This window comes from Cotesia typhae, unplaced genomic scaffold (assembly GCF_013202065.1).
Source record: "Cotesia typhae breed Kobodo isofemale line unplaced genomic scaffold, CoteBio_Ctyphae contig_11, whole genome shotgun sequence".
Classification (NCBI taxonomy): Eukaryota; Metazoa; Arthropoda; class Insecta; order Hymenoptera; family Braconidae; genus Cotesia; species Cotesia typhae.
The window spans coordinates 5,281,122-5,296,512 of NW_027423711.1; the positions used below are offsets into that span (position 1 = coordinate 5,281,122).

The window sequence follows — 15,391 nt, forward strand, 5'->3', positions numbered from 1 at the left end:
GTGAAGATAATCATATGTCAGACATTTTAGGTTTTTGGAAAGTATCAGTGGCGCCTCTGATGGTTGATTTTTTTTAATTTTTGCGGGAAAAATATGAAAATTAAATTTAGTTGTCACTTTGAATAAATTTGTTTTACAAAAATTAAAGTTATAAAATAATTTAAATAACAACAAAAAAATATTTATTAGCTCTTATAAATAGTATAAAATATTTATCTTAATTTTGTTGTAATTTACATAAAAAGAATAATAAAAAATATCATTGCTGAATAAGTATCTTAAATTTTTTTTATATCAATGTAAATACTTATGACTTTGATTATCTTACTTATATCTTCCTACGGAACTATATATAATTCTATTCCTAATTTATAAGAATTTTAATTCATTAATAATTAATAATATAAATAAAATTAATTAGACTTTTTGGAGTAACAAAAAGCCAAAAAATAATACAAGGTAATTGTATATACAGAAAAATGACTGTGAAGCTGAGCCAGGAGTGTTGTATTTCTCATTTCCTGGCTGCCCAACGCATAAGTCCTCGCAATCTTCGTCTTTGCAGATGTCACATAGAGTTGAAACATGAGGTTCGTAAAACACACGAGCTCTCCTTGCTAAAATAACATAATAAAATGAATATATAAATAATAAATAAAATATTAATTATAAATAATAATTACATGAATCATAATAATCATAAATAGATACAGGTACTGGCTTCTGTTTAGCAACCTTATGAGTTCTGTATGCAGATATGGTAGGACAGTATTCTTTTTGGACCATCTGTAGAATAAATAAAATTAAAAAAAAAAATAAAAAATTAATCAAATTTGTGTACAAATTTTTTAATAAAAAATAATAGAATAAAAATTAAATAAAATTTACCTTATCAAAGTACAACACAATCATGGTATTACCATTTTTAGTCTCGACGCGCTTAACATGTTGGGATACCTGCAGGCTAGGAAGCGAGTCCATGTCAACGGTGAAACCAGAAGGAAGACTAACTTCCATGACAGCCATGTTACTTTCATTGGATTCCTTAGTAGGCACAAAGCCAGAGCAGATAGATAACTGCAGATGGTTTTCGTTAGAAATCCTATCGACCTGAGGATCTAGAGTGAACAGCGGCCAAGCACCGGTGACGTTCAAGTTGTAGTGAGTAGAAACCTGGATAATAGCAAAGCCTTGTCCCGTAGCGGTGATATTTACAACGCGAGTTTTACGAGGCAAAATGTGCTTCTGGAGAATCATAGCATTGTCGGCATTGATATTCATCTGACTTTGCCCACCTCCTTCGTAGTGGATCGTTATCGCGATGTTATTATTTCGCGTTGATAATTTCTCGGCGAGCTTTGAAAGCGCCAATAAACCGACCACTGTGTCCTAAAAAAATTTTTTTTTCTAATTTTATTATTGCTACAATTTATTTATTAAAAAATTATTTTTATAAAAATTAAATTACCTGAGTTGAAGAGAACCCTCCTTCAGGATTCCTCTGTTTCACGAGCCATTTCATAACAGCGATTGAATCAGTGACTAGATTCTTTCTCAGATAAGTCATCAAAGTGTAAGAAGTCATTTCAACATCCACCGAACGTGGTAGAGCATCAAACCATGGATTTTTATCACCCACAGGAACGGGCTTGCTCCACCATTTTAAATCATCTTTCGTAGAAGCTCGAGACTCCAAAGCGTTAAACGCTGCATCTTCATAAGGATGTCGCGCTAAATTTAGCACATACGTGCACAAACTCAGCGCGTATGTATCATCAAGACCTTCCATATTTATAACTATATAATCAACACCTTTATTTATAGTATTCCTGTATTTTCCGCCTTCATCCTAAAACGAAAAAAATCATATCAATAAAACCGATTAAGTTTTGACAAAATTATATTTTAATTTTCTTACAGGATTTTCCAGGAAAGCAATGAGAGTAAAAGCAGTCAAAGCCAATCCTTTAGAAGCTCCACCTTGCATATCTCGATGACTGACATGACCAACTTCCGGGAAGCTTCCATTGGGCGCCTGGACCTCAGCCAGCCACGACAATGCTTCATTAATAATTCTATTTTCAACAGGAATGTATTCTGCCGCTTGCTTGAATGATCTTGCTACGAATGCCGTAAGCCAGGTACTTCCACTAGCATCAGACTCTCCAAAGGCGCTAAATGATCCGTCTTTATGACGGTAAGTTAATTCCTGCTGGTATCCAACTTCTAGGTACCTCAAAGCTTTACCCTGGATTGCTTGAGTCAACTGGTTTGTATTCTAAAAATTAATTTAATAAATTGATTTAGAGTTTCTACATAATTAAAAAATGATCTTTTATCTTAAAATAAATAAAATAAATTTTAAATACCTTTAAATAATTCAAGATAACAATATTAGGAACCAGATTCAGCATATTTTGTTCTCCACATCCAAAAGGCATTTTTATCAAATTAGCTAAGTTGGGAATACTAGGGCCCAAAATATCTCCTACAGCTGAAATTTCAACAAACTCTGATCCGGGAACAAAATTCTTGGGTATATTAACAGTTAAGTTCATCTGGATATTTCTAGTTTCACGGAGGTCCAAAAATATAGCTTTGTTTCTGTACTGTGTCTCTCCCTCAGCTTTCACGAGTAATTTGTGCTCGACGCTGTCTCCGGCGATTTTGCTGGTAGCAGTCGCCTTGATGGTGATGTAGCCCAAGTCTCTGGGAATAATCATGAATGAAACACTGGAGCCAGAGTTAGCTTTTATCTCAATGCGCTTTTTGCGGAATAGTTCAAGTTCTGTAAAATAAAATAAAAATAAATTTAAAAATGAGTAATAAAAATAAAAATAAAAATACTTACTAGGAGTGTCGTGAACTTCATTAGATACTTCCGCAAATTCAAACTGTCCAGCGTGCTCGAGTACAACATCAGCCGTAACATCTTTATCCATGTAATTAAAGACAACAATAGGTATTGCAACTATTTCGCCTCTCATTACTGAATACGGTAAATCGAGAGAAATAAAGAACGGCTTGAAGACTTTGAGCTTCCGAGGCGCATCAATGAGACCCAGTCCGTAGGTTGAATCCACTGAGAACGCAGTCAAAATCCAGGAAGTTATTGAGTCGGGAATCGTCCGTCTTATTACAGCTTCTCCTTTGTACCTAGATAATTAATCACCTTTAATTATTATTTTCTATTGAATCAACAAACGTCTTAGAGAAAGTAACAGGGTGATTCGTGCATGCAAAGACGTAATGATGATATAGGTACTGTATAAAAGACACATAAGTTATATATAAATAATGTACATTGTATAGAAATAAATACCCTGAGGAAGAGTTTGTAAAAAGCCAAGTGTTTGAGATGTCATGCATAAGGAAAACACGGGGCTTATTCCATACAGGAGTTGGGATGCGTGAAAATGCGTAAGGACCAGCCAGTGGCGGTCTTGTCACTAGTCTGTGTGTGACTGGGGGACCAATATCTGGTCTCAAGGTAGACGCACCGTGAGCTGAACCTCGTACTCTACCTTCCTGATATCCCGGCTTTCCTGTAATCCAATTCTTTTACTTGTATATTTACACGTTATTATATTTATTCTCACACCATAATTATTAAATCTATGGTAAAAAGTCTCATTGTTAATTATGTTAATTGTTTAATTAATTAATTAATAAACATTGAGAGAAAAAATTACTTTTAAATATTTTATTTTTGTTATAAGAAAAATTATTATTAATTTAAATAATTTTTTCTCTCTAGACTGCAGCCACTTGTTAGTAATAAGCTGATTAATTAATTTAATTAATTTAATAATGACACTAAAATCAGCAGATGATTACAATTTTTTATGTCTGCTAATTTTATTTTCATATTTAATTATTTATTTATTTATTTATTAGTATGGTAATTATGAATTTAATAATTATCAAGCTCAACTAAATACTCTAAAGCAACGTGTCTGGAAATAGAAAAAAAAACTAGAGAAATAAGATCAAGCTGGCAGATGACTTGAAGAAAAAAATATGGGAGAAAGAAGAAATATATTGAAGAATTATTTATAATTATTATTATTATAATTGGAATTACCCAGCATCAAGCGTTTGCCAAAGCCACGTTTCAGGGAAATTCTTGCGTACTTTTGGCTTCTCAGATGGAAATGCGACGGAATCAGAACTGCTCGCGGGAAACGCCAACACTGATTCATCCATAAAACTAGTTCGGTAGTATACTACGTATACACAGAGTATAAACCATTGTTAAAATGTAAATTATATCTGCTCTAGATCCGTTCAACCGTGCTCAGAACTTGCACGGCTAAACATGTCTTTCAAAATAATAGGACATTTTATTATTATCATCATCATTGCTATTATTATAATTTTCTTATTTAAGTTTTAATATTTAATGCTGCGATTATGAGTGACTGAGTTAGTCTCGATGCAAGATGCAATCAAAGAGTTAGTCGGATAATTTTTTTAATTAGCTTTCTACTTACGGATCGGATAGTTCTCATGAATGTACCCGTTTGTCAACACTACGGTTCCCATTTTCTGCAAAAATAATTATAATGTTTAATAATCTTCATTAAATTCAGTCATAATCTAACATCTAATATTTAATATCTATTAATTAAAATATTTACGTTAAAAACGTCATCTGCAGTCGCGGATCCAGGTCTCCAGAACGACCGCTCGAAAGGCATATCCGAGTACGGAGATTCTTCAGTCATATCATAGGACTTTAATTCCTTGTTTACTTGCTCCTAATTAACAAAAAAATTTTTAATTAATTGTAATTTTCTATAAAATCAATTAAAAATTTTTTTATAAAAATAAAACACACCCAAGAAATATCATTTCCTGATTTTAAGAGCAAAGACCTTTGATCAACTCCCAAAACACCGATGTAAGAGTTAGGTTTTGCGGACATGGTTACTTCAACAGTTTCTCCGGGCTGAGTTTCTTCAGCTGACATCTTAATATTCACAAAATTCTCCAGAGTGTTGTCTAGCTCAACATCTAAAGCGTCGGCGACTATCTCACCGTCTTCACGGGTATAGTATACAAGAACGTGAGCGGTTGGTGCCATAATATAAGTGGCTAAAAATCTAGAATTTAATTTTTAGTTTAGTTTTTTTTAGTTATGCCAAAACCAAGGCCTAAATAATTATAAATTACCTAAAAGAAGCGATGTTTTTATCAGACACCGAAATAGATCCAGCATTGAGGATATCCCCGCGACCCAGAATTTCATAATTCAAATATTTCAACGGAACAGTAGAATTAACTTCGATCTCAATTTCCCGGTTTACTGATGGCTTGTCAGTTTTAACCGTAGCCTGGATGAAGGTATTGCTGGGAGACATGGCTTGATTGGTAGCCGGGAACCATTCGTGCAAGTTCAAGTACTCGGCTTCGATGTTCAAGGGCGAGGCGTTCTCCGAAGAATCGTTCGGCGGGTAGAAATCCAGTTGAATCATTCCGTTATTGTCTAACATTCTCGTGATGTTCGTGTAAGCCGACTGATTGTACGTGTAGCCGTAACTTATTTTAACTGGATTGTTGTTATCTCTCACAGGCGAGCCGTCGTGATAACTCAATTTGATCTGATAAATATAAATTAAATTAATAAACTCCGAGTTGATAGAAGGTCTAGGTCAAAATTAATTAATTAAATAAATTAAATACAAAAGCGGTGTATTTTAATCCGGGCTTGTAATAATCCGAGGTCTTTATCAGTTCCATGGTGTATTTGTGCTTGTGTAATGTCATTTGCATCGAGACATTTTGCCTCCTTCCAGTGAGCGCCTCCTCCACAGCAACCTCCAACTCGATCGGGCGTTCGTATTCGTCAGTGAGTCGCAGTTCACTGGCGATGTCAAAATCTACAGTGACCTTGCCGTTGATGGGCACGACTTTTCTGATCGGGGCCTGAAAAATCGGTTGGAGCACTCCGGAAAATATGTCGGGGTACGCCGTTATTGTTGCTTCGCCTTTTACTGGCTTGCCATAGGTATATCTAGATAATTAATCATTAATAATAAAATTTTTTTTATTCTCTTAATAATATAGATTAAAAAAATAAAACACATACTTAGCAGAAACCGTAGCAACAATCTTTCCTTCCTTGAAAGTCGCGTGTTTAGGCGCGTTAATAGCGACTTCGAATTTCGGAAGCACGTACTCAGCAACCTGGAATTCCTTCTCGAAGGTCTGGTCGCCAACATTAGCGACAATCTTCCAATCGCCGAGTACCGGTGACTCAGATAACGTAAGCTCGCCGCTGAATATCCCGCGGATTATCGGCGGACGATTCCACTGCTTTATTCTGTTCCCATTGCCGTCCTAATCCGTAAATTAATCCATTAAATAAAGCTTGATGTTAAGACTCAGTTACCAGGTTGGGTAAACAAAAAAATAAACGACTTGGAGGAAAAAGCAACAACATTAAATAGAGTAGAGGATAAAAAAAAGTCTCAACTTGCCGTGATATAGACATCCAGTTGCCGAGTAGGAGCTGGTCTTAGCCTGGAATCTAGAACTACGCATCGGAATAAAACTTCGCTGCCGGGTTTGTAGATCGCTCGATCTGTTTGTATGAAAACCGTGAAACTCTTGTGAATGTATTGCAGTGAGGTTGTATTGGAGAATAGCAAGCCGGAGGTTCCACGGGCCGTTAATTTGTATCTTCCAGGACTTGTATCGCCAGTCTGTTATTGGAATTATTTTTCGATTATCATTATCATCATTTTTATTATTAATGGATTTATTACACTGACAGAAAAATTTTATTTTTTTAAATAAATTTTTTTTCTCAATGTAAAAATATTTTACCTCTAATTTAAAGACTTGAGTTGTATAAGGCTCGACAACATTTTCGTGGAAGACCTTAAACTTTTCATTATTATCTAAATCTCCATCTAACTCTATGGAAATGGTCACCGGCGTTGATATTCCACTGGTTGATACAGCTACGTGATAATCTGAATTAGGGCGCACAACTTTTGGAGCAACGACCGTGTAGTATCTGCAGGCAAAGTCCATCATAATGTTTTAAGCGATTGTTGTTTACGCTCAAGATGACAATAGACCACACACTTAATATCTCCATAATATACATATATATATATATATATATATATATATATATATATATATATATATATATATATATATATATATATATATATATATAACAATAATTGAAGTAATAAGTGTAAGTATACAAATACTGTTACTTTAAAAATGTTTTACACTTACGGTTCCGCTGTTGTTGCCACAACGAAGCTACACAGGAGCAAAGAGACAGTTGTAAGCATCGTCATCTTCACGCGTAGTTTCTATAAAAGAAAAATTATTTATTAAATAACTTTTCACTCTTTTATTTATTTAAATTACATTTTTTTTTCTTCTTTCTCTTTTCTCTTCTTCCTCTGATTCAATTTATTTATTATCATTCCAGATTGGAAATTATAATAAAAAAGACTGTCAATTTGCAATGCAATTGTACGTACAGCGATGAAAAATTCAGTAGCAAAAACATTTACAATTTATATTTTACGGTCTCAGCTCTAAGCACTCGGTAGACATTATTTGCTTTTATAACAACTAGAAGAACTACTGCCTACTTTCTATTCACTGATCATCACAATCGACGTTAGCCAGTGAAAATAACCGCAAGTATTTGACGTGATCAAGTCTCTGGATTACGTATAATTGAATTCCCACCATACCAAACAATTTTATTCTACAATTATTATTTCTTCTTTAAAAAAATAATTAATAGATTAAAATCCTGATCAATATTAACATCATCAGTAATTTTTTTGGTAATTATTTACAAGTGGGGTAAAACATTTTTTTAATTTTTTTTCTAAATAACTATTTTTTCTAATCAAGAAAATCAATTATCAACTCCCAGGATTTCTTCATGTAAATAAAATATTTTTAAACAATAAATAATAGACATCACAGTATTGAAAACATCCGGCTGTCTTGTATTATACACGGTTTGTGATTTCGTTCTTTCCTCATTACGCGACCTTTCGATAAAAATACATCCGGATGGGAAAACCCGATTTCCTAGAAGCGCAATCTGCTGTATACATGGTTCATCAATATATGTCCTATTATTTCCACACGACATATTTTATCAGCTGCAAATAACAATTATTAAACAAGTATTACATAACTAGGTGTTATTTTATTTTTAATTATCGGATTGAGTTATGCGATACCTTGCGATATTAATCAAAACTCGTTTCTTTTTGTCGTGAAAGCATATTTTCACGTTTCCAATAAGTGGGCCACCTTCTTACCATTATTATATACAAATCAAGTATATATTAATGTAAATATGTACAATGTATACGGAAGACTAGTCGAAGATTATTAAAATGGCATTTAAAAGTACCACAACAAGTGCTTCAAGGATCAATGACCTTGCAAGAGTAATTCCGTATGATAATGAGGTCGCCGGCTAGGTATTGTTCGCATCTTCACATAATTTTGACCTATTTTACAAAACTTTATCACTAGAACATACTTACAGTACACATGTTTTAATAATTTAATTATTTCTTCTTTCTTCTTTTTTTTTTTTTTTTTTTTTTTTTTAGCTGAGCTGGCTCTACAAGTCAGGAATGTAATTAATCATCAGTAATTATTACTATTATTGTTGATTAAATGAATAAATGTAAATATTTTGAGTTGATACGACGCTGTGGTAGTTTAAAGGCATGACGTAATGCCAATAAATTTTTTAATCCTCGGTGTAGTCATAGTATTTTAATCTTCAAGGGTAAGTGTAGGTGTAACAACCTAACCGGTTTTTTTTTTTTTTTACAAATCATAATAAATAATTATTTCAATGGTTTTATAGCCATGAAAAAAATGCTATTGAGTATTCTTCCCACGGAAATGAGTCAATGAAATTTTCAGGAGCATTATATTCATGAAGGCTGGAGGCTGGACTCTTTAAAAACTAATCACGGTGCCTAAATTGGAAGCGGAGTTAAATTTAAACATTGAAGAATAAAATTTTTGAGAAGATCATCAACTTAAATGGTAAGATTTTTAATTGTAAATAAAGTGATTAATTTTATTAGTAATTTAAAGGATTATTATTTTTAGAAGATGACTCACCTGTGCAGTTCAAGACGCACTTTAAAGCCGATCAGCACGACGGCTTCCTCTGGCAAAACTGTGTCAGTAGTTGAACGAAAAATAACAACCTGTTGATGAATTTGTCAGAAATAAATTTTTATTAGTGTTATTATGAATGTAAACACATAAATTAAGTATAGTTAGGAAGATAATATTTGAACGCACTCAGCTAAGTTGATGATGATAGTAATAAAAAATGCAGACAGGTGTTCTAGCGAGCTCGTGAGCTCTATCACTGGAGATATACTGAAACTTACTAGCCAAACACTACCAATCAAGGCATCAAGTCGGGGCCGGGCCGTAGTTGTCTGTGGGGACTGAGAAAACAAGTCTTCAAGAATCCCTTCTCCTCGGTTATTTATTGTTGATATTATTATTATATTCTCAGAGTATTCTCTCTTAATGCCCACCTGTAAGCTGCAGACTATCTCTCGGGTATTATATATGAGAAAACTGTACCGTTAACATCATTTACTTTTGTGTGATGACTGGTGCAGACTACTAAAGCCGGACCCAAGCTAAAAAATGATAGTATTTATTATTATTATTATTATTATTATTATTATTATTATTATTATTATTATTATTATTATTATTATTTTAATGTCAATTATTTATTGTTATTTCAGTTGCCGTTGAATAGGTTATTGTTTTATGATAAATTACCTGGTGATTTCAATGCTTTTCATTTTTGTTGGAGTATTCTTAATTGATTATTTATTTTTACTCAATGAAAATTAAGTTAGCCGACATTTAAATATTTTAATAATTTATTTTATTGAAAAATTATTTAAAAAAAAAATTTCACATGCAATTTTTTAAAAATATTTTTTTATTATAATTTAATAGATGAAAAAAAAAATTAAAAACATCGGCTGACTTAAGTATTGTTTTTACTCACCTCATTTATTCTATCTTAGAGAAAAACTTAAGATTCATAATTAGTGTTAATTACTTGTTAATTTTATTTTAGAAATCATTCTTCAAATGAGTAATTAAAAAAAATTATTATTATTACTTGGCGTGAAGATCTAATTTAATATTTGTTAATTAACATTTAATTGGAAAAATTCCAATACTCCAGAACGTTATAGTAGTAATTTTTAAAAGTATTTTTATTATTGTAATATGACATTAAATTTAGCTGTCACTTCACAATTGTTTTAATTTTTTTTAACAAATAAATTATTGTCTGTTAAAATTTCAAATTGCTAACTATTATTCTTTAGGGAGCATGCGCAATGTAAAAAATGTTTTCATTGGCTGACCGAAGACTGACGCGACATCTGTCTTTAAAAATAATTTTCGTTGAAACTTGAATCATGAAAACAAAACTTGTTTTTTTTTTTTTTAGAATGTCTGAAACCGGGAAAGCCAGTAAACAATAACATCACTGCTTTAATTTATAATTATAAATAAAATAATAGTAATAATATTTCAATAATGAACAATTAGAAACACTGAAAATATGGAAAATTGTATTGAATATTTTCGCGAGCTTAAAGGTACGTAATTTTTAATCTTCACATGCATTTACTGATAATTTGTATGATTTTTCAGGCAAAGGAAAATCTCCAGATGGTTTTGATGAAAAATTAGCTGTTTTACAAGAAGAAGCTCAGAAAAACGGCCTAGATAATTTAGTTATCAAAGTAATTGCTCATGTTATTAGGAGAAATGAATTACGTGAGTTTTATTTTTATTTACTTGTCATTTTTTTTTTTCATTCATTAATTAGACTTATAATATTAACAATAAAAAAATACATTAAATTTTTTAGGAGCCGGTTTATGTATTCCTCTGATAAAATGTTTAATTCCAAAACAAAAGATAGACAACAACGAACTGGAAGCAATGATAGTATACTGGCTGGCAGACCATAAACTTTTACCAATAACTGTCTCAGTGCACATTCTCCAGTGGTTCATCGGGCTATGGGAGTACCAATTATCAGATAGAGAGATAATAAATAGTTATTATGATTGCTTCTTTTATCAGTTGCTGAAGCGTGAAAAAACTGTAGGTAGATCAAATATTTTGCTAATTTATTTTATAATAATTTTACTCGATTTTAGGAATCTGTAATCGCAAGGCTGATTTATTTACTAACAAAGCCACAAGACGTGACTCGTAGACAAGTGAGAAGGCTGATAAAACACCAAGAACAGTACCCAAAGCCTCCCAAGCACATTTCTGCGTTATTGTCTCTATTTAAATCATACAAGCCGGAGTTGGTTCCGGAGAAAATTCCCTCGCTAAACGTCGAGAGCGTCTGGAAGCCGATACCAGAAGTCCTGAGAGCCGGATTTGAAGACGCAAAGAACCGCTGCAGTGGAATTGAATCCCGGGTTCTGGAGATTTTTGACTGGAATCCGGTAAAAATGCCTGTTAAAAATCAGTCTGTACCTCTGCTGCCGTCGATGAGGTACTTCCAAATGGGCTCCAGCATTTACAAGGACCAAGATACGAAAACTTTGTTTGATATTAACAGTTTTCAAGATATAGGAAAGTATCACTTTCAAATAGAGCTGCCTTCGAATGCCATATCGTTGCTGGCAAACAACGCTGGCTATCACTGCCTGACATTTGCGAACTATGAATTCCAGAGTAGGTTTTCCTTTAATTTATATTTGGCACTAAGAAGAGCGTTTATCATTGAGAGCAATGCTTTTTCGTCTGCGCAAAAAGAGCAGTTGCTTGATATGACTACTGAGTTTTGTAAATATATGAAGCAAGGTATTCCCGTGGTTCTAAGATTCTTCATGGAGTACACCGCTTATGACTCGGGTGAATTCAGAAGCAAATTGTTGAATTTGTTCGAATGGTCGACGACTATTTCCGTAGCTGAGCTGGAAGATCTTGCTAATTATTTTGACTCGGTTTTCTTGGAGTCTTCTTTGGAGGAAAAGTGCAAGTTGATTGGATGCTTCGAACGACTTGCTACTAATTTAGTAAGTTTTTGTTAATAATAAATTATTTTATTATTTTATGACACTAAAATTAGACATTAGAAATTTTTTAGCAATTAAAAAAATTTATTTGTAGAAATATTTTAAAACACTTTTTTAGTGTAAATATTTTGTCATAAAAATTTAATATTTATATTTGCAGTTTATCAACCAAAGGTTTGGAAAAGAAAAATTCAAGCCTTCGCCGTTCTTAGGACAAGTTCCAACAAATAAATTAACTGATCTGATTCCTGCAATTCTTAAGACCGTCGACCATTTTATGACCAACGGTCTGAGTGTTCACAACAACTCTGTGCTGCTTCTCGACAAAGGAGTCGAGTTTTATGAAACTATCAACAGATTAGCGAGTCGCTGCGAACCTTCATGGCTGATTATTGCGCCTCCGAGTTTGATTTACGGAGGATTTGTATCCAAGAGTGCCGCAATCATATCGCAGATCTGTGACTTACTCATCAATTATCGTAAGATATACAGCCAAATTAATGACTCAAGAGTGAGAGAAATTTATGAAGCCGAGGCAAAGGCTCTCAAAATTTATACCTCTGATTTAGGCAACGCCTTGTGGAATGATCAGGTTTGGTTATTTTAATCTATTTTTTTTAATTACTAAAAACTAATTATTTTTTTTTTTTTTTTTTAGATATTTTCTATAAGACATGAAGGGCAATTTTTAAAGTCACTACCAAATAAAATGATTACCAATTTATCTAAAAGCAAAGAATATTTATTAAATATCAGCAATCACATCGCTTTTTTGCCATACAGATCAACTTTAATTAATAGCAACTTTACTATTGGACCAAAAGATCTTGCGTTGTGTCTTGCTGAAAATTATTTGCCGGCAATTAGTAATTTTATACGATCATTAGATGATTATGAGAGTGAAAATGAAACGTAGGTATTAAAATTAATTAATTATTTAAATTTAAACTTTAAAAAACAAATAAATGAAATAATTAAATATTTTGTATACAAAAAAAAAAAAAAAAAAGAAAAGAAAAAAAAGTAGAGTTGAAATGAATCAGAGTTAAATTTTTTATTACCTCCAATTTACATACAAATTTTATTATTTCATTTACATCTCACAGCAGTCTTCTTGCACATAAAGAACTATGTGTCATATATTAATATATGTTAACAGAAATAATGACTGGCTGATCTTTCTCAGGCACCGTTAATTTAATAATCATTAAATATATTTATTATTATTATTTAATATTAATTATCTCTAAACTAATTTATTTTATTCGCAAATAATCTGAGTAATCAGACCAGAGTGTCAATTTAAGTATGTATGTCACAATCTACATCTCTAAATGTACTTTTCTACTCTTAAAATTATTTAATGCGCCCTTACTCATTATTTAGTGCAATTGCTTCGTCAAAACTTATTGTTTCAACATTAATATTATTATAATAATAATTAATAAATTATTATTATTGTAAATCATCACCTTAAAATAAGAGTGAGACACGTGACTATACGTATTAGTTTTATTTATAATTTATTACCGCATTACGACCAATTATTTTCAATTGATCGCCATGCGGTTGATTTATTAATTTTTTAATTTAAAAACGAAAGTACATTTAATACAATTTCCTAACTTTTATTGTTTTTTATTTGTAAAATAAGATTTAAAAAATAAAATTTATTGTTTAGTATATCAATAATTATTTATAAGAGTAAATAATTTATTTTATTTTAAGTATTAGCATTGCAATGTAATCAGTATTGCTTATTATTATTATTATTATTTATTTATTATTTTAATTAGCGCGTTATATTCACATTGATGTACCAATTTTACGAGCCAAAGGCAGTGACTTAGCTTTTAAAAAAAATTTTTTTTAATAAATAAATTTGTGAAAAAAAATAAAGCCCAGACCGTCTGTTAAAAAAAAATAAGCTCGCTATGGCACTGATCAGAAAATTCAAAATATTAATTTAAATAAAAGAGAGACAGTATTTTTGTAGATTATTATAAAATATAAAACATGGTATATATTATATTGATATTTAATATAATAAACGATACTGATAAAGACAAGCTGTGTAATTTAAATCTACAATTTTTATTTTTTATTAATCTTTATTTGTTTTTATCTAACCGCCTCAAATTGTTGAATTTATTTAACAAAAATAAATTCAGAGTTACATTCATACATCACATACAAATTAAATCTAGTCATTTGTCTATAAAAAAAAAGAAAAAAAAAATTAAATTATAATTTTGTAAAAATAACTTATAAAATAGTAATAATTATAATTATAATTGTAATAGTTAGTAAATGAAAAGATGAACGACGAATAAATAATAGATAAATAGATTGAGAGTGGATGCATAGCGCTCAGTATAAATCGATAGATAAATAATTATTTTAATGAGCAGATTCATATGAAACTGACATAAATATTTAATAGCTATAATATTGAACATTATTCGTTTTAGTCTATTTGATTATTAAACAATTACATTGTTTTGTTTTTAATTGTGCAAGTTATTTAAGATACAAGTAGTCTATTTAACTCGGCAATGAGTCGCTGATATTTTGTTATTTACCTCGTGGCTGAGATCGTTATTTTTAATGAAACTAAAATTAGCCGACAGCGAAAAATTTTTATTAATTGAATTTAAGTGAAAAAAAAATTCAGATAGTAGCTAGTGTAATCTAGATTACAATTTTTTTGTAAGAATTTAATTGATAAAAAAAAATTGTAAAATAGTTTAGACGTCGGTTAACTTAATTTTCATTATTTTTCATCTGTTAATTTAGCAATTTTTTTTTTCAAACAGTCAATTATTGAGAGATTCATTTAATATAAAAAAGAAAAAAAAATGAAGTCTCATATTATTAATTAAGACTAAAACTATTTATCAAAGACACAATAAATAATGTTCAATTAATCGATTAATCAAAAAATATAAATAATCAATCGGTTAATTAATAATTATTACTACAAATGCTAGAGTAGAGATGGACCACTCTTTCGTATTGTTTTAAATTATTTGACTTAATAATTTTCCGCCTGAATTCAGCGAACAGCAAACTCGTGTTACAATAAATTAGGTTTTTTTTTTTTTTTTTTTTTTTTCTAAATTAAACTAAGCTGCATTATTAAATTATGGTAGAACAAAAAATACTGTTCTGTATTAATAATCTTCATTAAATAATTGATAATTTTTAAATTAATCAGTTACGAAGATTTTGAATATGAAGAAAAGTAATAACTTGAGGATTTAAATTCAACAAAAGTG

At 31.0% G+C, this 15,391-nt stretch overlaps 2 protein-coding genes across 3 annotated transcripts; one reads left to right on the top strand and one right to left on the bottom strand.

Annotated features, from left to right (window-relative positions):
- Positions 1–266: 266 nt before the first annotated feature.
- LOC141528071 (CD109 antigen) lies at positions 267–9,479 on the bottom strand. 2 transcript variants are annotated; one of them, XM_074243930.1, is made up of 19 exons: positions 9,328–9,479; positions 9,142–9,230; positions 7,258–7,337; positions 6,832–7,024; positions 6,483–6,707; positions 6,092–6,342; positions 5,686–6,016; positions 5,176–5,603; positions 4,841–5,105; positions 4,641–4,760; positions 4,494–4,548; positions 3,323–3,545; positions 2,852–3,156; positions 2,370–2,788; positions 1,919–2,278; positions 1,469–1,849; positions 889–1,389; positions 684–786; positions 267–617 (listed from the first exon to the last, which is right to left on the bottom strand). In XM_074243930.1, exons 3-19 carry the CDS (start codon positions 7,320–7,322, stop codon positions 418–420), a joined length of 4,425 nt encoding a protein of 1,474 aa, XP_074100031.1. In that variant the 5' UTR covers positions 7,323–7,337; positions 9,142–9,230; positions 9,328–9,479; the 3' UTR covers positions 267–417. The 2 variants fall into 2 exon arrangements, with proteins under 2 accessions (XP_074100031.1, XP_074100033.1); XM_074243932.1 differs by lacking the exon at positions 3,323–3,545 and adding an exon at positions 4,085–4,226.
- A 993-nt stretch (positions 9,480–10,472) lies between these two features.
- On the top strand, positions 10,473–15,242 carry LOC141528184 (centromere protein I). The gene is made up of 6 exons (XM_074244106.1): positions 10,473–10,667; positions 10,723–10,848; positions 10,943–11,181; positions 11,238–12,113; positions 12,274–12,705; positions 12,772–15,242. Exons 1-6 carry the CDS (start codon positions 10,631–10,633, stop codon positions 13,027–13,029), a joined length of 1,968 nt encoding a protein of 655 aa, XP_074100207.1. The 5' UTR covers positions 10,473–10,630; the 3' UTR covers positions 13,030–15,242.
- The last annotated feature ends 149 nt before the right edge of the window (positions 15,243–15,391 follow it).